Source organism: Equus caballus, chromosome 26 (genome assembly GCF_041296265.1).
Source record: "Equus caballus isolate H_3958 breed thoroughbred chromosome 26, TB-T2T, whole genome shotgun sequence".
Classification (NCBI taxonomy): domain Eukaryota; kingdom Metazoa; phylum Chordata; class Mammalia; order Perissodactyla; family Equidae; genus Equus; species Equus caballus.
Genome location: NC_091709.1, coordinates 45,141,248 through 45,163,627, shown reverse-complemented (window position 1 = coordinate 45,163,627; position 22,380 = coordinate 45,141,248). Strand labels below are relative to the sequence as shown.

The 22,380-nt window shown below is 52.7% G+C and overlaps 1 protein-coding gene across 4 annotated transcripts in view; it reads right to left on the bottom strand.

Moving 5' to 3' along the window:
* The window catches only part of PDE9A (phosphodiesterase 9A), an 89,552-nt gene that overhangs the window by 50,529 nt on the left and 16,643 nt on the right, over window positions 1–22,380 (bottom strand). For 2 of the 4 annotated variants that reach the window (XM_023630231.2, XM_023630230.2), the window contains exons 2-4: window positions 10,282–10,352; window positions 8,913–8,990; window positions 1,755–1,798 (exon numbers count right to left, since the gene is read on the bottom strand). In XM_023630231.2, the coding sequence (XP_023485999.2) occupies window positions 1,755–1,798; window positions 8,913–8,990; window positions 10,282–10,352 (193 nt within the window). The remainder of the gene's footprint in view (window positions 1–1,754; window positions 1,799–8,912; window positions 8,991–10,281; window positions 10,353–22,380) is intronic. The other 2 variants (XM_070252500.1, XM_070252499.1) reach the window with 1 other exon arrangement.

Genomic DNA, 22,380 nt, shown 5'->3' with positions numbered 1-22,380 from the left:
AGCTTAAAAAAACTTTAAAGCAACTAGTGTTCATGTGTAAACTGAGAAGAATGAGAAACTGAGGCACACAAACATCAGTGCTTCCCTCACACACTGTCCAGCATGGGACAGGTGGCTTCAAAATTCTACTTTGTAGCCATCAATCTTACAAAAATTAAAATTAGACAAAGATTAAACTTTAAAAAGGAATATAAACCTTAACTTTTGACTAAGGCCATACACAAAAATTAACTCGAAATGGATCATAGACCTAAATGCAAAAGCTAAAATATAAAAGTTTTAGAAGAAAACTTCACAACTACGGGATCAACCAAGATTTCTTAGATAGAACACAAAAAGTACAAACCATAAAAAAAGCAAGATTGATAAATTGGGCCTAATCAAAATTCTAGTCATGAAGAGACACTGATAAGAATGTGAAAAGGCAAGGTGCAGATCAAGAGGAAATATGTATGATATATACCTGACAAAGGGTGTGAATCCCGGATAGATAAGGAACACTCACAACTCAGCGAGAGGGGAAGCAACCCACCACCACCACCAATAAACCAGAAAGGATTTGAAAAGATACTTCCTAAAAGAAGATTTATGAATGGCCAGTAAATACTTTAGAGACACTCACCATCATTAGTCAGCAGGGAAATATAAATTAAAGTCACAACGCTGTACCACTACACACCCATCAGAATGGTTAACATACAACGACGGACACCACAAGCACTGGTGAGAATGTGGAGCCACTGGAACACTCGTACCTTGTGCGTGGGAATGCACAATGGTGCCGCCATTTTGAAAAAAAATGATTGGCAGGTTTTTTTTTTTACAAAGTTAAACATATACTTAATCATGTGACCCAGCAATCCAAGAGAAATGAAAAATACATGTCCCCATAAATGCTTGTACTTGAATGCTCATAGCAGCCTTATTCCTAAAAGCCCCCAAATGGAAACAACCCAGACGTCCTTCAACACATGACTGGATAACAAATTGTGGTCCATCCACACCACGGAACTCTACTCACCAGTAAAAAGAAATGAACCACCGATACACACAACACACGGATGAGTCTCAAAAACATTAGGTTGAGACAAAAAAGAGTACACATTCTATGTATTTTTTTTTATAGGAAACTCTCAAAAAGACAAATTTAACCTAATCAGAAAGCAAGTCAGTTGCTGACAGAGACCAGGAGTCAAGGGAGGGGGCTGACGGGGAAAGGGCACAGAGAACTTTTCCAGGTGATATAAACGTTCTGTGTCTTGATTTTAGTGGCAGTAACAAAGGTGTATAAATTTTTCAAAGCTCATCAAAAATCATCAAAATATACAATTAAATGCGAGCATTTTATTATGCATAAATCATACATAAACAAAAGTGATAAAAAAAAATCCGAAAGGAAATGGGGTTTTAATAAAACACCGCTGACTATGTGAGGAATCCTAAGGGCTGGGTTACAAAGGCGGGCCCACCTTTGTGGCTCACCGTCTGAACGGGCAGGACAGGTGCTGGGCCCAGGAAGACAAGAGTGGAATGTCGCCCAGTGTCTGCTCAGTCCTCAGGGACAGGGTGCAGGGGGTCCCTGAGGACTGTCAACGGCAGAGTCTAAGACTGTCTCTGCAGTGGGATACGGCTTGACCTTCTGGAATAGTATCAGCCTTTAGATTCTAATGCTTAACTAAGACATATACAATCGTAGGAGCTGCCTGGAGCTTTTTTTTCCCCTTTTCATTTAAAAAATGATAGCAGGGCCTTACCAGAGAGTTGCTTGATGGCCACGGGTCTCACTTTGTAGGGCGTGCTGCAAAAGAGAAGACAGGTCCACTGTGAGATGCCGTCACAGATGTTCGCGACACGTCTGGTACGAGAGATAAGCACTTGGGGTGAATCAGAATTCAGGGGATTAGGTTTTTTTTTGAAATCAGTTTCTTTGGATGTTCTGAGCTTCCTCATTCAGAATTCTAAATACTGTAAACACATAACTTAAAGGATGAAATTCCTCGATAATGTTCATATTTGCCCAATAAAACAAATTTTGTGATGAGTCCCACTACTGCTCGGGTGTCGAGTGCAGGTGGGATGGCAAAGACTCTGCCAGAATTGCCCATGTCATCCCGACACCTGACTGATGGACGGCGGCCCTCTCTCCTTCGCTTGTTTGAGCTCCTGGCAACTGTGTCTCCCAGGTGCACGAGAGGATGGTGTCAATGACTCAGTCGAAAACGCACTATCATGCCGGCAATGCCATCCCAGGAATCGTGAACCCAGAGGGGGCAGGGAAAGAATTCTGGCGATGCGTACGACAGACAAAAGGTTACTGTCGCGGATATATGAGGACCTCTGGCGAAAGAGGAGGAAAAGACAAGCCAATGGAAAACAGGCAAAGAGTAGGAACAGAGAAGAGCCGACAACAATAAAAAATTTTTAAAAGTCACCTCAAGAGAGATGCTGTATTTTTATCCAGCAGTTTAGTAAAATTCCAAAACCTGCTAAGAGGAATCTATGAGGACACAAGGCACCCGGGGCTTGGGAGCAGTGCTGGTGGGAGTATGGACGGCCACCTCCTTGGGAAGAGCAACCTAGCGACCCCGATTAAAATTTATAATACATCACGCTTTGTCTCAGCACATGAATTCAGGAACAAATGTGCCACATGAAGCATTAGTACACGGCAGAGACTTTCAGATGTCATTTGTTCATGCCATCATTCATTCATTCAATAGACTGTTTACCAAGCGCTCATTGCTATCAGGTACTGGTCATGTAAGAAGACAAAAATGCTCCTGCCCTCAGGAATTGACATTGCACCTTCAAGTCCATGTTGGAAGGATGTGTATTACTGAATTGCTTGAACAGCTAAGCACTAGAAATATTCCGGCCCCCTCCACTCAGGGGACGGATGACACCTTAACCGCCCCGGGGGAGCATCATTTTGGGGTTAAAGATGAAGATAAGTGTGCAAGTGTTGACCTGGAGGTATGCCCAGCACATCCCGTTAGCTAGACACGGCAGTTACAGAGTAACGGAGAGTGGGCTCAGTTCTGGGGAAAGAAACAAGAGAATTTGGAGAGATCCACACACACCAAACCAGTAACAGTGATCAATCGGGGCGACACCTGTGGTTTCACGGTCATAGCCAACAAGGAAGATTTTCACAATGAAAACACTGATGAAGTATAAAAATACAAACTGCGTGGCACTGCGGAGGGTGGGCACACAACTCCGTGGCGTCCAGTGTTCCTGCCTCACCCGTGAGGGATCCCTCCGGGCGTCACGCGTCAAGAGGTGAGTCCACACCTTCGCATCTCCCACTCGAGTTCCTGCTCCCGCTTAGGAAAAGGCCCTGCTTCACAGTCTTCCGCAAGCTGGTTATTTGGGACTCGGGGTTCATTTCTCTACAGAGACTGTCAAATGGTGTTCGGGTCCCGGCAGATCAGGTAACACCTTATTTAGAATCCAAGTGGGTTTGAAGCGTGGCCTGCTGTGTAGAGCAGGTGACCCACAGGTGGGTGTTGCCCTGAGCGGGTGGGCAGGGCCTGGCGAGGGTGGGCACTGAGTCAAGGTTGTTTTTAATGGCCTTATACTAATGCTAATGTGCCGAGCAGGGCAATTCCATCATCCCACTGGATTCTCCCAGCAACCCTCAGCCTCACCATCTCGCAGGTGTAAGAGCCTAGAGCTTAGGGAGGTCAAGGAGTGAGCGCCGGAGCCTAGCTTTGAACCAGATGTGACCTGCAGCGTCCACACCCTGGGCCGTGTGTCAGTGCTGCCCAGAGCGAGAGGAGCGCAGTGCTGGTATGGGGAGGACGAGAAGAGAAGGGGCTCCAAGAGCTAAGGCGAGGTGGCAGTCACCTCCTTCCTCTCCTCTCTCCTCCTCCCTCGGTTTCTCCCCGCCTCTCTGTCTCCAGGCTGTAAGCACCACTGATGTTGCGGCAGCGGGTGGGGAAAGGGGAGCCCAGGGGCTTGCCCATCCTCCCCCCTACCCTCCCCTCCTCCTCCTTGGCCTTCAGCCCTTAAATCAGTGTTGGGGGGGAAGAGGTGGTGACAAGGTGCAGAAGGGGTACGGGAGGTGGACGAGGGTGGGATGGACAACAAAGTTGGCTCCACACAGGTGCGGTGGGCATGGAGAGATGGAGCAGGATGTCCCTGTAGCTTTCCCATGTCAGAGGCGCTGAGGACAGATGCCCTGTGGACAGGACTCAGGGATGGCTTATGAGGAAACCCTTCCATGGCCACACGCATCCTGGGATTTCCTGCCAATCGGAACAGAGCCTCAGTTCTCCCTAAAAGCCTGTTTGAGCCTGAAAAAGTGCACAGAGGATAACCTCTCCCAGAGTCCACCGAGCTGGGGGTGGGAACCCCTGGGTCAGTAACTGGAGCACAGCGGACGCGGGACTGGACGTGGAGACTGAAAGCTCCGGGCACTTGCAGGAACCTTGCAGGCTCGTGGGCCAAACATCCTGGGTTGAGTTTCTTGGCCCCTCAAGATTACTCTTGGCTCCTCGCTCCTTAATCCTCTTGATTCCCAATGACAGCAACATTCTCAGAAGCACTTACATGGCTTCCATGATTGAATCAGCTCCTGGTTCGGTCTAAATTGAGTCGCATTGTCGTCGTTCTCTTCCCCAACAACAAAATTGACATAAACCACCCTCTCTTCAAAGGAGATAAACTTGCCTTGAACTTTTATTGTATTTGTGTTTTTTCAAAATGTCACTGCCTGGCTCTAAAACCTCTTCTCAAGCACGTTTAGTGAGAGAAGGAGCCGGGAGCCAGGCTGGAATCCGGGAGGCCTTTGGAGCCGGGGGAGCGGCCGCACGTGCCATCCTCAGGGGTGCACAGCCGTTTCATCCTGGAGGGAGCTACGCGTGAGGCTAAAACCGTAAATGAAAGGCGTGTGTGTCTGTCACACACGTGCTGTGTCATTCTGCCCTCTCCACATGCCCTGCCAGACGCCCCATCTCTTCCTCACACTCTTTAAGCATCTGTTTCTCTCCTTCGGCGAGGACTGGTAGTGGTGGAAATGGATGGGGTAGAGCTGTCAAGAAGTGACACCTCCATTGGCTGGACACTGTGGTATCCAGAATGTCCCCCTGTCCGGAAAGGAGCACTTGGACCACATAGCTCAGGGTCCCTCGGAGCGTCATCTGAATGAGTCGGGATGTGTGTCTATGTACAGTTGTTGGCCATTAGGAGTCGAGACGGCTTGGTGGTCAGTCATCTTTCCGACCAGCTCCCTGTTAGATTCGAGTCCCTCTGACTTATGTATATAAGTCTCAGGTGATTTAAAATGCTGAACTGAATGCTCCCTGATACGACAGAAAAGCCAGGAGGCCTGGGAAAGGTTAGGGGACCCAGTGGATTCCTGCCGTGGGGTCCGCAAGGAGGGTGGGAATTCAGCCAGGGCAGAGGCGGGAAGTGACGGGGTGTTTGTGGATGGAGAGTGACACATTGGCTGCTGTGGGGACTCATGCAGGTCAGCCGACCTGGCGGCCAGTGTTTTAAGGTGGATTGGGGCCAGACGTTCCAGATGGAGGAGTCTGGATGATGTCCTACGGCTGATGGGCCACTGGAGAACGCCGTGCTGGGGAGCGACAGGAGGAAAGCTGTGTTTGAGGCTGATTTTTCTGGAAGGCGGATGGGACTCGACTGAGGGGTGTCCAGAGGCACAAACCAGGGGTCTGAGCACCGGGAAGCCCAGACGTGAGATAAGACAGTCTAAACTCGGGGTCGGCTGAGGTTCTCTAAGGAAGGCATTAAGGCAAGAAGGAGACTCCGAAGGTCATGGTATTTGGTTTGAAATGAGGGGCAGGGAAGGAGCCAAAGAGTTGAGGCATAAGAGATGGGGCAGCTGGGACCCCCACTTCCGATCAGTATCCAGGCGGTCACAGTTAAGAGCCCCTGGAATTTGGAGAAGAGATCACGAAAGTCCCCCCGGGAGCGGGGAACCGGGAGCACTCTCAGCACCGGCGGACGCACCAGCACCTGCCGGCTGGCCCCTCCCACGAGGTGTTCCTGAGTCTGAGGCTGGGGAGACAAGGAGGTGACCAGTCCATGCAGGATGGCTGCAAGGTCTTCAGAAGTGCAGGGAGCTAGAGAGGCAACCTGAGCAACTGCACCGTCGACTTGGCAATTTGCTAGGAAGAAGCTAGATTTATCCAGGACTGTCCGAGAAGAGAACACCCTGTGCTGGGGAGATGTGACTTTCTGGTCACTGGAGGGCTGAGCACCAACCTGGGTCAAGAGTCGTTTCTTAGGTTTTCCGCACTTTGCATCACCGGTTCTCACCTGGGCTGGGATTCGAGTCACTTGGGGAGCTTTAAAAAATTCGCATTTAATTGGTCCTAGGAGGAGTCTGGGCATCAGTGACTTCTTGAAGATCCTTGATGGTTGTAATCTGCAGCCAGGGCTGGAAGTCACTGGTTTAGCTGGACTTGTTTCTACTGCCCACGTTTAGAACGGATGGGACCCCCAAAGGCAGTCGAGACATAGAGCTGATGGGAGGCCTCACTACGGGTGAGACAGGATTGAAATGAAGGGGGGCCGAGAGCACCCACATTTCACAAGCCTGAGACACAGATGGGGGAGAAGCCCGCGGAGGAGGCAGTTCCAAAATGCCAAAGGTCCCCCACCTCCAATGCAGGGAGAAGGCAAAGGGGCTGAAGCGGAGAAAAAGCCCAGTGGTCAGCACAGTGATTCTGAAGGCGTCCTGACCACCATCAGCATCGTCACCTGGAACCCGCAGAAGCGCCAGTTCTGGGGCCCCACCCAGACCTCTCCAATCAGAAACGGAGGGGGGGGGGAGAGGGAGGGAGGAGGGGCGCTCTGCTTCAACAAGGCCCCCCAGCTGGTGGTGCTGATGGCCCGCTGGTTCGGGAGGTTGGTGACCTTTGAGTGCACAACTGGCAACTCTGTGAAGGGAAAATGGTAGAGACCCATGTAAACCAGGGTTCTCAACCTGGCCACCACGGACATTTGGGGCGGAGAAGTCTCTGGGGAGGGGCCGTCCTGTGCACCATAGGACGGGGAGCAGCAGCCCTGGGCTCTGCCTACCAGATGCCAGGAGCACTCCCCTCCCTCGTTTGTGACAACCTGTCTCCAGACCCTGCCATTGTCCCCTGGGGGACAAAACTGCCCCCAGCTGAGAAGCGCTGGCACAGAATGAAGTACCAAACCAGATATGATGGGTGACAAAGTATGAATCGACAAGCTACACAGACAGACTGCTTCAATTCAGGAAAAGCTTAGTTTCCTCAGTCAGAGACGAGCGTGCCCTCACAAGGCACTGGCGTTAATGAAATTTCCCCTCTGACAAGATCATTTCAGTCTTGCGGACGTCAGGGTGACAGTTCACTCGGTGACTTTCCTCTGATGGAGCTCGCGATGAGATTTACAAGAATCTCATTGGAGTCTTTGGGGAGCCAATTAGCACGGCTCCTTCCGGGAGCCTGGCGCCGGTGATCAGAGCGAAAGCGCACAGGGGCATGATGGAGGGAATTCTTCAGGGAGACGGATGGGCACAGCGGGAGGGGGCGGCCTGGCCAAAGCATGCAGGTGCACGGTGAGGGGCGGGTGGGCGGGCGGGCGCAGGCCACTGAGCACAGGGACAGCGGTGGCTGCTAAGACTTTCCAGGAATTTGTGCCTCCCACAGGGTTTCTTATTTGATTGGCTCCCTGCAGCAAAGCCTTAGCTGTCCTCAAGAGGGTTTTTGCCCCTGCCCAGGGCCGGGGAATCCTGCACCTGCTCGGGGTGGATGGCTGACAGGCTGGTTTCTAGGAGCAGGAGGAAGAAAAGCAGGTGCCCCACCCCTGGGTGCTCTCGTGTGCACACCTCGGGTGGGGGGAACCTCCAGTGGAGGTCCTAGGCCACCGCATCACAGGGAGCCCCAAGATTTCCAAGCTGTCATGAAGCAGCCGTGGGCCTCCAGTTGCTGGGGCACGCGAGGCCTGCCTGGTGCAAACTTTCTCCTGCAGGCTCAGCCCGGCTGGCGTGCTTCAGTCGGGCGGGGCATCCCAATGACCAGACTAACACATGTCCCTCGGAGGGGACATCCAGTGAAGAGCAGGTGTGACAGGCAGGGGTCCTGAGGGCACCCCCGTGCCCAACCAGGCTCTTGCACCCCGGCCTTGCAGGATACCCAGTTTAAATTCTGCCTCGCCCAGCCAGGCGAATATAAGCGCAAATATAGGGCACAAATAGGAGGGAGGCCCCCAGGGACTTGCCAGGCCGCTAGGTGTAGGGCCGGTCACCGGTTGGAAGGGCCCCGGCTCAGAGGCCTTGTCCTTCTTCAGGCCACACATGGCCGCTTTGCCAATTTACATATGTGCACAAACACCTCTACTACCTGCAGATTTACTTTCCAGGCCTCCCCTCGTTCCCACTCCTCCGCCGCCGCAGGCTACCTCCCCGCTCCTGTGCAGAGTGGTCCGGTGGTCCCACGGGAAGCACGTGGTCCTCCCAGGACTGGCCCCAGTGGGTAAATGAGAAATGTCCCCCAGGTGTTCTGGTCAGGAAATCTCCTGCAGCCCTCCCCGAGGTGGACAGCAGGGCGGTTAATGCAGGGGTCCTAGGACCTGGCTCTGCTACTTGTCACTCAGCCTCTCATGCCTCAGTTTCCCCATCTCTACAACGGTAATAACGACAGCACCTCTTCAGAGGGCTCTTGTCGAGAACTGAATGTGGAGTCCTCAGAAAGGTTCCTTGCTTTCTGGAAAGTGACTGGTCCTGCACAGGAACAAGCCAAATTAAGCCTCTTCACATGCCCTCCCATCCCGACCCTCCCATCTTCGGTTTAAATTCAGATTTTCCTACAGCAGTAAATGAACAAAACAACCACCAAGACCCTCCCACGTGTGCAGGGAAGTGCCAGAGACCCCACGAGAGCAAGGAGCTGACGAAGCCACCAGCCGCTTACCGTTCTGAATTTGCGGGCATGGTGGGGTCGATGGAGACCATGGCGTCGTCCGTGGTCAGGAGGGAGATGGTCGTGTTCCTGAAAGACACGCCGAGTCAGTGTTCTCACCCGTGGCATTCACACCTTGGGGCGCACCCTGGAATTGGGGCCTCACACGAGATGGGAGCCCGCAAGCACAAGCACACGAGTACCAGGGACGGGCCCACCCAAAGGGCCGAGAGGCGCTGTCCTCGAGACATGACATTCCATTTGTAAATGAGGTGACACGGCCGTGGCTCATTCTACATGCACTGTTGATTTTAAAGTAATTAAAAATGGGACTTGGAGAAAGTCTAATTTACTGAGTTGAGAGATCAAAAATAATGGGTAAAATAGAAAGGAACATTTGTATTGGCCAAGGATAACTTTTGCCTTCCTATGTCCAGTCCCTTTGGGAATCCACTCAACAGGCATAAATCTCTCCCACGACACAGTCTTTGGTGGGTGAGTTGAGCTCCCTCAGCCTCCCGTCTCCGGGGGCCTCTTAGCGGTGTGATCTTGACCACCTTACTTAAGCTCTCTGGTCTTCTGCTGTGTATTTTTAAAATCTGAGCAATGGGAGTGACCTGGAATCACAGGGTTACTATAAAGAATAACTCACGTACACTTCTTAGCACAGGGCTTGATATACGGTGCCAAAAGATGCCCCAAACTACGGGCTGTTTTGCTGCTACAAACTGCCATTTGCCGTCATGTCAGGATTTTCGCACCTGTCTGTCGACTGCTATTGTCCTCATCGCTCGCCTGCCCGACTGGATCCTAACCTCACGGTTAACCGCCACGCCAAAGCCACTCCTGGTCACTCTAGATAATCGGAAAGTTAGGATAGAAGACCCACGTGCTCAAACAAACTGTTGGTTTGGGAAAATAACTCTTCTGGAATTCTGAGGATCCCATAAGGTAGGTTACGGGTCAACGCATTTCTGAAGTGAGTCTTTTCCTAAACGTTGATCTGGGACGACCCCTCCTGAGGTAGAAAAGGCACCTGCTGGGTTTTTGGGGCTGGAGGGGGGGCCAAAGCCAGACACACCCACCCCCCCTTAACCTTCCTCCAAAAGCAAATGAATAAATGAAAGGAAAAAACCCTCTTATAATGGTAGTTTCTGCCTGCTTCTGCCCAATGGTCACCTCTGTGTAGACACAGCTGGGGTGGCCGGGGTCAAAACCCCCAGGCTTGACGCCCGCGTGCAAGGCGAGCCCACTGGCTCTGCCTCACCTCTCATCTCTTATACTGGGCGACCGCCCTTCCTAGGGACCTTCCTGTCAAGGTGAACTAAAGGTGTGGAGCAGAATGGCGTCCTTCTAGCAGGGACGGTTCTGGCTCACTCACCGAGGCAGGCCGGTGGCGATGCAGAACAGGTCCATGATGTCGCTGGAGTTGCAGTACTTGCTGAAGACCACCTACAAAGCAGAAGCAAGGGGGCGTGAGGCGTGGGCGGGAGCGGGGCCGCTGCTTCCACCGTGAGGCCCGATTCCATGCGCTTTCCCTCTGGTCCCAACCTGCAGGTTTCTTTTAAAAGGAGAAAATACAACCGTGGACACTGGAATGTTACACGTCCGTCCTTCCATGTAGTCCATCCATCCAGGTCGCAAAAAATTCTTTCTTTTGTTCACTGGAAAGCGTTGTGAAAAATAGAGCCATCACCTATGTAAACGCACCTGCTGCCACACGCCCATCATTGGTGATGTGTGACACACCGACTGACAACCCTGGCTTAATGACATCGCATCATCACAGGGGGTCTCCAATGACCTCGTGGGGACCATTAGATAAAAAAAAATTTTAAGGCTGTTAGCTTAAAAAAAAATTGTGGGGCCGGCCCCATGGCTGAGCGGTTAAGTTTGTGCGCTCTGCTTCGGCAGTCCAGGGTTTCGCCAGTTCAAATCCTGGGCACGGACATGGCACCACTCATCAGGCCATGCTGAGGTGGCATCCCACGTGCCACAACTAGAAGGACCCATGACTAAAAATACACAACTATGTACCAAGGGGCTTTGGGAGAAAAAGGAAAAATAATAATCTTAAAAAGAAAATTGTCTTTTAGGATTTGAGGCTGAGGTTGTACGACTAAATCAGACAGAGAAATAATGAGAACAGATCTGGCGTGACCTGCTGTCCTCCACAGTAAAGCCAGTCATGCAGGAGGTACAGCGCCCATTGCCCCGGCTGGACAGGAGAGACAGGCATTTGCATCAGCATCTTTCGTCCAAGGGGTCCCGACTGTGAGTCTCGACTCAGGAATCCCTCCCTGGAAGGGGCTTCAAGTACAGCGAGGGCGGACGTTCTCCAAGGCTGGACAGCGCGTGGGACAGTCCATGCCAAGGCCCCCCATTTCCTCACGATAGATGTTTTCCTTCTAAGCTTCCCTGGTGAAGTGCTGTGCAGGCCCCCTGTGCCTGTCAGCTCTGGGCCCTGGCCGTGGGTGAGAAGCAGGCCTGAGCAGCGTGGTTATTTCTCAGCGCCCGGAGCCCTGTATTTTCAGCAAAGACCAGTGTGCCTCTTCCTTCACTGGAAACGGTGAAATACAGAAGCAGCGTTTTCCCCCATAAACTCTGTCTCTCTGTGACTAACCCCACTTCCTGTGTGCTGCTGGCCTGGCAACGCTGACACAAAGCCAGCACGGCTTTCCCAGGCCTTGCTGTCTCTCCCCGTGGCATCTGCACCCTCGGTGATGACGCCATCGGTCTGCACTGTCCACCCTGCGGCCGCCATCCTGTCTCTGCCCTACCCCCGCCCTTCTCTCCAGCCCACGGGCACCCCTCCCCGGCAGCCCCCACCCCGTGCCACTGCTCTAAGCTCCCCTTCCATCATGTCCTCCTCCCCTCTCCTTATTCCCAGCCATCAGGACGCACTGCCAGCTCCTCTGCGGCCTCCCGACCCCACTGCTGGAGGGGTCTTGCCTTCATCTGACTGTGTGTCGGGCCTGTATTTTCACGACGGCGCATCCCCAGCGGCCCCCAGCACGGGCCTTGAGCCATATTTATGCCCCGGCTTTTCCGGCTGTGCCGTGGGGCTGTGGTGTGGGAGAGCCATGGCCGGGGACCTGGCCATCATCCGCTGACACACGGGGGCATCCTGAACCCTCGGGAGTCCGTTTCCATGTGGTGCATGGTGACTTTGTGGATTTACTCCCGACGCCGTAAAAGGCAGGGGTGGGCTGAGTGGCAGGCACGGGGGCTGTGTCTTTGACACTCTTGGTCCGCCCGGAGACTTCCAGAGAAGGGCCTGGTGGCTCCCAGGTACGACCAGACACTCATAAGGAGCTGAGAGTGACCACAGGGGGTCGGTGCTGACACAGCCCTCCCCAGGGGACTGACCTGGAACCCGGCTCTCAGGCTCCCAGCCTTCCAGGTGGGAAGAAAGGCCAGAGGTCTTGGAATATTCTGGGGACCTTGACAAGAAAGGAGTTCCCCCAAAGCGCTAAGCACTGCAGTGAAATCTGGAGGAGACAGTTACGTGCTCGCCTTCCCGCCCTCGGGATAGCAGATAACAGCAGCCTTGCAAAGTCCAATTAGGGAGTCTCCCGGCGAGGCAGACTCCGGAGGACCCATTTGGTACAAGGACACTCTCGCTGCCCCTCTGCAAATTATCCATCCAAACTGAGGCGGCCGGCCTTACTCTGTGATCCGGAATCACCTTTCTTTGAGACTGCTTTTGACAACTGTAAGAGAGGCTGTAAGGAAGTCTGGAACAAGCAGAAAAGAGTGCCTTGGGTGTCTCCAATAGGAAATTACGCTGCGGCCATCGGTGTATCCATTTCAACGTTCCTTTATGTGTGTAAATGTACGGTTCTTTGATTTCTCTCTCCAACTGGTGGTAACACCTTACCTGTGCCCTTGTTCAACTAACGAGTTAGGTAGAAATCTTTGACGCGTGGTCACTTTATATCCATGTGAGACCCACGCTTTTGCCTTATTTCCGTAGTTAGTAAGGCTTTAGCACGGTCAAAGCAGATGCGGAGCTGGGGTGAAGGAGCCGTGCGCCCCGACCTCGGGAGAGCCGGGACAGAGGTGTTCTTTGTGGTGGTCAGGAGAAGCTCCCCGGATCCGGTTTCCTGGCTGTGGGAAACCAGCCACGCCGGACACAAACGCTTGGTTGGCCAAGAAGACAGACCCCAGGCAGCCCTGTCAGGAGGGCACAAGGCTTTCTGTTCACACGTGGAATCATTTTGCAAATCCTTTATCCAGAAACAAGGAGCGCAAAAAAAAAAAGGGGGGGGGTGGTAAAATGAAATTCAAAAACGAGATGTGGAGGCAGCAAGATTAATGGAGAAATGAAGATCGATGTTTCCATGCAACTGGAGGCAGAGCGGGGTGGGAGTTTGTGAGCAAGCACAGCAGATCCCCCCAAACTCAGGCGGTTTGACTGGCAGCACCGTGATATTAAAACGAGACAAGAGAAACAAATGAGAACTCGGAGGGCCCCTCGTCTGCCGGATATTGCCCTTTCCTCATATTCAGCTGGGGCCTGAGAATGGCAGCGGGAACCTGGGCGTCTGGAAGCTCCTACTGCCTGCAGAACAGAAAGACTGATGTTCACTGAGCGCGAACCACAAGCCAAGCCTCGTTCTAGGGGACCTCCACAAGGACACCGAGGCGCACAGCGCCGTGTGGGGCTCCCATGGGCCCAGCCAGTGGGTGGCACGTCAGGATCGCATCCCAGGCCATGGCCGTCCAGGCCGTCTGATGGCAACAGCTACGACTCCCAGGCCTCTGTGTGCACGGTCTTCAAACCAGCCTCCTCTTAGGGACAGGGTCAGGGAAAGAGTGGCACTTCCTGGAATTGGGAGCCCAGGCTTGTCCCTGCCAGTTCCTCCTTTTGTCCACTGGCTTCTCCCTCACACACCCCTAGTCCTCATGGGCAAGACCACAACTAACTATTTGGAAGCCTCAATTTACCATTCCGTGAATGGGGTTGACCACATCAGCTCCACCTGCCTCTTGGGGCCGTGATGAGCCACGTGTGAGGGAACATGTTTGAAAGGAATCATCCAGAACACTGTTGCTTTAACACGGAACTCAATTTCAAACCATCTCAGTTGCCCATGAATCTCGTGGTTCCCTCTGGCTTTAAATTCCTGTGATTCTGCAGGCTCCGATGGGCTCCAAGTGGCTTAAACGCACCCAAAAGACTTTCTGCCACTTTTTTTTCGGCATTCAATTTTATTTTAGTAGGACTTAAATTTACAGACGGCAGGATTTCCAGAGCTTAAAGAAAGAAGGTCTAATTCAGCTCCTGTGTTCCCACTGCTTCTTGGGGAGGGAGCTACCCTCGACCCCTGAAAGGCAGGAATGGGGGCCCCGGGAGACCCCAAGCTGTGCACTCACAGCAGGATGGTCCCGCTGCTTTGCTGGGATTGATTGACAGTCAGTGAATATGGGGAAGAGAGACAAGTATCCCGGAGCACACGCAGGTTGACGAGACCTTCTGGCTCGGCTCACAGTTGGGACCATCAGCCCTGACCCCCTCCTGTTGGGAGGCCCCAGGAAGTGGGACCCAGGGCTGTGGTCAGGGCTGTACCCTTCCAGCCAGGTTGGTTGGGTGGGGACATTTCGAACAGACACCCTCTAGGACTGTCCTCACAGGTGGGGATTTATGAGCGAGACCCAGGGGACTGCAGAGGTCAACCCACATTCATCGCAGCACGGGGTGCCTCCACCACCTGGCCGTCAGCGTGTGCTCCTTAGAGCCCTGGACAGGCATCCCTGGCTCCTGGTGACCCTGCCCCATCCCCAATACCCGACCTCTGACTGTCTGGCCAGTAATCACCCTTCCTCAGGAGAACTTTTACTAAGCAATTCTTAGCTGGTGGCCGTTAGGGTAAGCACAGGGTCACTGGAAGTCATGCTGGACTGACCACACTGGGTCACCCCCGAGATGAATAAGGAGGAGGGACAAGAGGGAGGCGTTGATCACAGAGGGCAGAGGGAGAGGAGCAGAGAGGGGGAGAGCCCAAGACCGCCCAGGCTTCCCGGTATCCCAGATTCTGGGGCTTTTTCCCAGCATCCTTACAGCAGCTTCTGGGTGAGCCCCCTCCCCACAACCACCGACCCCCATGCAAACCCAGGCCTTCTTGGATTGCATGAGAATGATTCTGTTTCTTGGCATCAGAAGTGCCTGGACCAATACACTTAGAAAAACAGGGCTGGTGACTGTGGAGCAGATGGCCAGAGGGCTGCCACGTCCAGGTGGCCTCCGGTTAAAGAAACAGGACGGGGCAGTTTCTCAAAGACAGGGACTGGCTTCTTCTCCACTCTGAGTCCAGAGGCCTCTTCCAGGGATGAGATTCTACTGATAAAACGCCCAGGGTTCTGTTTTCCTTTCTCCCCCTGGACACCGCATTCAGAGGCTCAGCGAGACGAGGATGCAGAAAGCGGCCCTTTGAGTTCCCATTTTCCAGCCACACATTGTGCTGTTTTCACGCCAAAGGGCAGCAGGACAGATGGGGTCTCCAGCCGCCACGGCAGCTCCAGATAATTGAGTTCCCCGATAGGAGGTCAGGCGGATGACGAATTGATCATCACTGAACTCCAGCTCCTGGAGGGCGCGCCGTGATCCTCCTGTAAATCCAAAGCCAGAATACAAGGGCTCCCCAGCTCCTTGGAGGGCTTCCAACCAGGACCTTCCACCAGGAAACATAGCTGGTATTTCAGCATGAGATGCACAGTGAGGGTGCAGAGGGGTATCGTGAGGGGAGAGGAGACCGAGTGAACAAGGAGCCCCCGAGATGCCCTGCAGTGGAAACAGGACTTTGATGGTGGGGGCACCAAATGGGTAACAGGACATGGCCCGGTGCCAGCAATGACGTGGGGCAGAGCGGGAGCTCCAGGCTCCAGAGAGACCAACAGAGGTGACGAGGTGTTCACCCCCAGTCGGGGGCAGCTCCTCCTCTACTGGACCTTTTCCGGAAGGTTCTTCCACCTACTGAGTGGGCCCTGGCATCAGGGCTTCCTCATGCTCTGCGCATGAGAAGATGCTAGGGCTCCTCTGTGTCCACCTCCCGATTGAGGCTGCAAGCTCCTAGCCCGGACCACAGAGGTCCAGGTGGCGGCTCTCCCGGCTGTCTGCACTGCATTTCCGTGAATCTTAAAGGCGCAGTGTTAAGCCCGTGGGCCCCGCCTTCCAGTTTGGAGGGACTGGGCCAGGGAGATACCTCTGGTGACCAGTCCTGCAATTCAGCAGCAGATGCACCACGGAGGAAGCTGCTGGACTGTGACATGCACAAGTTCTATGCAGCTCAGGCTCCAACCGGGGCCCCCGGGAGGGAAGGGGCTGGTGGGTGCCACTGCCCTGGTAGCACCCTGACTCCACTCCCAGCCTTTGCCTGTGGTCCCTGACCGTGGAACAAGGCAGGCCCGGCACCTGCTTTCACGTCCACTCCACAGACGGTCCCAGCTGCCACACCAGTCTGTTTTCAGACGTGGAGGCTGAGTTTGTTCTGGCGTGCCCGGAACCTGGGGCAGGCCGGCCCGGGGCGGATGCTCGGGAAACGCTGGCTGCACAGCAGCTGCTTCGGTCCATTTTTGCCAGATATCAGTTCTGGTTTTTGGAGTGTGCATTTAAGGAGGTACGCCCCTTTCAGGTACGACTTAAAGTTCACGCGTGAATTCACATATGTGAAAACCTTTTAAGTTTTAATGTCCATCATCTGCTCTCCTTTTGCTTCTCGCCTTTTCCATTTTTAAGGCGGTTGACCAAGGATCCACACGGGGGGACAACCACCCAGAGCTGGGCCAATTTGGTCCCAGCGTGCAGGGAGACCCTGGCTGCCTGGGGAGGGGGCTCAGGCTCCGGGAGCCAGGCAGGAATGCACGAGCAAGGGCAGGTGTAGCATTGTTTTATTTGGGCTCCACATATAAAAATGACTTGTCATTGTTGCTGCCCCATCTGCCCTTGTCATTTCGGTGTCTATACAGCCCAAATATGGTTGGCAGTGGCTGCTGAGGAAATTATTCCCTCTTCTGAGAAATTAGGAGCCAAGGCAGACGGAGCAGTAATAACGGAACAGAGCCACCCAGAAAGCAGGTACACACAAGCCCCCACGCCTCTCAGTGCCTCTCAGCCCTGTGCTGAGGCTTCTTCCAACATCTCCCACCCCGGGTGGGACCGCGGACCCCCAGCCCAGCTTCTTATTTCTATTTGAGGCACTTCCTCGCAGCTGCGGAGAACATTTCTCGCTGGGTTTGCCAATTCTAGTTTGGATTGGCATGAAGTCAGTGACCTCCAGAAACTGCGGCTTTCTCACACGGATATTTGTGGTGCTACGTTATGAAATGCTCCCGGTCCTGGACAAATGAGATAACCGAAAGGCAATTTCGGTTTGGATTGCTTTGCAGGCTGGGAAAGACAAAACCCACCACATCACAAAGGGAAAGTTCAGTTTGAGGATGTCAGGAAGGGACGAGGGGCCGGCAGGGTGGGAGGTGGGTGGAGGTGCCCTCCAGAGAGAGCAGTGTCCCTGGGAATTTGGGGGAACTTCCTTTGTGAGGCCAGCTGCAATCTTTTTCACCAAAGGATCCCACGAAGCTGGTAAACCAGGACGACACTAGACACTAGTTACCTTTCAAAATCACAGAAAACGTCTGCGTTACCTTTCAAAATCATTAAAAGACGATCTGTGTCAGGTAAGTCCTGCTTTTGGGGTCGGATGTTGTAAAACATGCAATTACGTGCATTGTCTGGCTGTTAACTGCTTATACCGACTGTGAAATGTTTTATTCAACTCCCTTAGCAACAGTCTTCCCAGAGCTTCTTTGAACTTGGAATAACGAATCTCGAGCAAAATTTTGCTCATTATAATTCTTCTACGGTCTTTGCCCCTAAGCGACTGTAAACGGCTCCAGCTGAAGATGTGCCCAGGTCTGCAGACACGGGGATGCTGAGCTCCGAAAGGCAGAGGGCAAGAAGGCACTTTGCCTTTTCCATCAAGCTGCCCTTCCCGAGGAGGGAGATGAGCGAGCTCTGTGTCTCTAAACGGGCAAAGGGCTCCGTTTTTCTTCCTCTGGTTAATTAGAACTGGACACCTTTTCCAGCAATGCTCACTCTGGCCCCTCCCTGCTGTTCACATTGGCTCTTGATCTGGACCCCCTGAGCATCTTACCTCTCAGCGTTAACGCTGGGTCATACTTTCATTTACTCTCGTCACTTGATGATCACGTTTATTAATTATAAATGTCAAGCTGACATCAGAAATCTCCACCCCACCAAAATAAGCCTACTGACTTCTAAACATAGCCAAGAAATTGAAGGCAAATAGTCAAACTGGCAATCATGGATGGAGAGCCAAAATCTAGAAGCAACCGGGACACCCATCAATGGGTGAATATTAAACAAACCATGGTCCGTCTACGCCATGGAATGCTACCCTGCAATGGAAAGGAATGAATTACTGATACACCCAACAAGTGGGGTGGATCTCGAGGGATTTATGCTGAGTAAATAAAAACCAATCCCAAAAGGTTACATACTGTATGATTCACTTGACATTCTTGAAATGACAAAACTATAGGAATGGAGACCAGGTTAGTGTCCGCCAGGAGTTAGGGACGGGGTGGGCGGGGGTAGGGGATGGAGGAAGGAGGTGGGTGTGGTTATAAAAGGGATGGAACCGTCCTACTTCGTGACTGTAGCGGTGGCTACGAGACCCCACACACAGGATAAGATCGTACAGAACTCAAATGAGCACGAGAAAATGGGGAAAATGGGAATGAGGGGGTGGATGTCTTAGTGTTAGTGTCCTGGTCATGACACTGTTCTGGAGTTCTGCAAGATGTCACCATCGAGGGAACCTGAGTAAGCGGTACACAGAGCTCTCTGTGGCATTTCTTACAACTGCAGGTGAAACTACAACTGTCCTCAGGAGGTTATCTGAAATAAAATGACGGCACCAACTCTGGCTGGGGGTGGCGAAGGGGACGCCCCTCGAGGAAGGTGGGTCCATGGAGCCCTGGTGGAAAGCAGGTGGCAATATGTGTGCCCTTTGACCCAGAATCCCGTTTCCAGGAATTGCTCTTAAGGAAATAATAAGAACAAACACAATAATAGGAGCATTTGTTAAGTTCCAGGCATGGTTCCGGGCACTTTTCATGAATCAGCTTATCTTCACGGAGAGCCAGTTACCTCCCGGGTTTATGCCCAAACCACTGCCCCGCACTGCCAGTCTCCAAGCCAAGATGCACGGCGAGGGATGTTCTTCTGGTGTCATTTATTGCAGAGAAACGGAATTAAGCTAACTCTCTCATAAATGATGAAATGATTACATTTTAGTTAAGTCTCCATGATGGAACATTATATGGGTATTAAAATCATGTTTTTGAAGACTATTTAATGATATCTTGGAAAATACTGCTGATGTTAATGCTGAGTGAAAATGATCAGGATAAAAATTTATGTCAAAGAAAGCTACAAGCACACATACACACACACACACATTCTCACACACTCACAGGAGAAAACGGCAGCATGTGAGGTCCTGAAATGTTAGCAGCAATTTCCTCTCTCTGGAGGGAGAATGGGTTATTTTATTTTCCTTTTTATACTGCTCTGCATTTTTCAAATATTCTACAATGAATATGCACGGCTTTTATAATCAAGGAAAAAGTTATCTAGCTGTAGAAGCTGAGGTTATTAATTGATAACAGAACTGACTTAGGAACACTCCCTCCTAATGGCGTGCTGTAGTGCATTTATGTAAAATTCTTACGAGAGGGAAAAAAAAAGTCTTTACCATTTTTATTTGGAAAGAATACTCTTTGGCATGAAGCCAAGCTGATGAGAAAATTAAAAGACGGTGAAGCAGAGAAGAGGAATCAGAATTTAAATAGCATTGGCTGGGGGTGGGGGGAAGTGGTGCAGGAGTGGAGGGACCAGGAGAAAATCAGGGCAGTGGGAGAGTCGCAGAGAGAGTGGGGGGAGTGAAAGAACAAGAATCTAGAGCAAAGAACGAGGCCGGGCACCTCCCGGGACGGAACAAGGAAGAACGTTCCATGGTCTGTGCTGGCCATGGGGACGCAGGCCGAGCAACTGAACGAAGGAAGACCAAGGGTCTCGAGGGATCCCCTGTGGCGCCATGACCCCCAGGGCACCTGAGGCCACGCAGAGGGCAGCGGGGGGGCAGAGGAACTGTTCCCACCCCAACAGCCCCCGTGAGTCCGGAGACGCAGCCCACAGCCAGGCCTCATCCCCCAGGGGCCAGGACTTCCTGCTAAAGAGCTTCTAAAGATTCAGGCCTTATTTGAAGGCCCCTGAGATCCAGGCATCTTCGAGACGCCGTCGAAGGGAGGTTTTTGGCGACCAGGAAAGGTGCCCCCTCTGAGAGGGCTGCATGAGTCGGGCCGGGGCCCTTCGGGGTCCAGATTCAGATGTCCACTCTTTAAGTCGATCTCCTAACCTCCTTCAGACACTCGATAAAGCGAGTGCTCAGCTGTGAAAACCTAAACATCAGTGCATTCCAGCAGGGACACATTATCTTCGGGGTCAGGTCCACTTGGCAGGTACCCACGAGGCTGCCCACGACCCCTGTCCTGAGACCCGAGTGCCTCGTAGATGCCTGCTGGCCGGCGAGGCGTAGGGCCGCCCGGACCACATCCGCAGAACCGTGCAGGTCAGGGGTCTCCTCAGGCAGCATTTTGGGGGCCAACAAACCGACCGAAAATAAGTGAGGCTGAGGCCAATGCGAGCCTGCGGCTGCCGTCCCAAACCCCCTGTTCCAAATGCAGTGCTCACACGGGGACCCTCTCTGCTTCCAGGAATTCTCCAGTGGGGGCTATAGATTTGAATTTACAGAATAAATGGATACTAATACACGACCTTTAACTGTTTACATAAGTTTTATATATTAGGATTACAGGTATCATTTTGTGAGAAAAAACAGTGCACTTGTGAAAATTGTGCAAACCACTAACTCTTCGGCCATCAGGACAGAGTGGGGGCCGGGCAACCAGATGGTCAGCAGAGTGCCCTGGGTGAGTGGCAGGCCCTGGGCTGGCCAGAGCCTGTGCTGTCCCAGCTGCCTCACATCCCCAGGATCGCCCCTGGCCGGTGTCGGTGTCACGCACTGCTCCAAGCACATGCAGGGCAGAGGGTGGGGAGGGAGGAGTCAGAGGCGTGAGTTCACATCCAGCTCCTCCTCTTACCAGCCTAACCCAGGACAGATTTCTCAACCTTTCTGGGGCTCTAATTCCTCAGCTGCAAGCGAGGATCATCAGCCCTCGCCCACGGGAGTACCAGGAGGAGGCATCACGCCACACCGAGGGCCTGGAGCACGTTGAGTGCTCGGTTAAGTGGCAGCTGTGATTACAGGAGGGGTCCCCTGAAACTCAGGCATGTCTGCCCTGGGGACAGAGAGGCTCCTCCTTGAGCCCCCAAAGGCCATTTTCACAATCAACAGGCATAGAGGACACACAACCCTAAAGTCAACATGTCAGTATTTCTGGGTGTTTCAGTAGAGATTGGAGAAAACGACATCTTCACTCGGGGCGGCCATCACAGGGCAGGCTCTGCGGGCTCTACCTGACCTCCCTGTGCTGATTGTCAACCATGTCCAACCATGTGCAACGACAGCCGGGGTCGTGCCAACACAAACGTGTGGCACTCAACAGGATCACCAGGTAGGATTTTAAAATCTCTGATAGGTTAAATGATCAATTTGATTTCACTCTGGTTAGTGGTAGTTTTTTATTCCATTAAACGTGGAAGGAAATCCTTGGAAGGTGAGGTCTTTGTGGGCAGGACCCAGGTCAGATGCTCACATCCCAACAGTGGGCACAGTAAAGCTGGCGCCTAAGTGTGCTCCCATGTGAATGAGTTGAGGCTGAATATTGAGACTGATGGTTTTATGTTACGCCACTGATGACACCAATATCACCACCCCCACCATTATTACCACCACTACTGCTGCCACCACCACCATAACCATCACCAACACCACCACCACCACCATTATTACCACCACTACTGCTGCCACCACCACCATAACCACCACCACTACCACCACCTCCACCATCACCACCACCTCCACCATCACCACCACCATCACCACCACCTCTAATACCATCACGACCATCACCATCAGCACCACCACCACCACCTCTCCCTCCATCACTACCACCACCACCACCAGCCCCACTGTGACTACCTCTCGAACCACCACTATGACCACCACCATCACCATTATTACCACCACTACTGCCACCACCACCATCATAACAATCACCACCATCACTACCACCACCAACAACAACTAAGAGGTTTGAGCCTGTCCAGCCATGCTGGGGCCAGAACCAGAGCCAAGTGCTTCACAAGCCCTGAAACCCTGGGTCCTCATAAGGACCTCATCAGCTTCGTGTCATTGTCATCCCTGTCACAGATGAGGACTCTGAGCAGTAAAGAGAGAAGAAGCTGCCCTGGCCTGGCCAGTGTGGTCCTGGA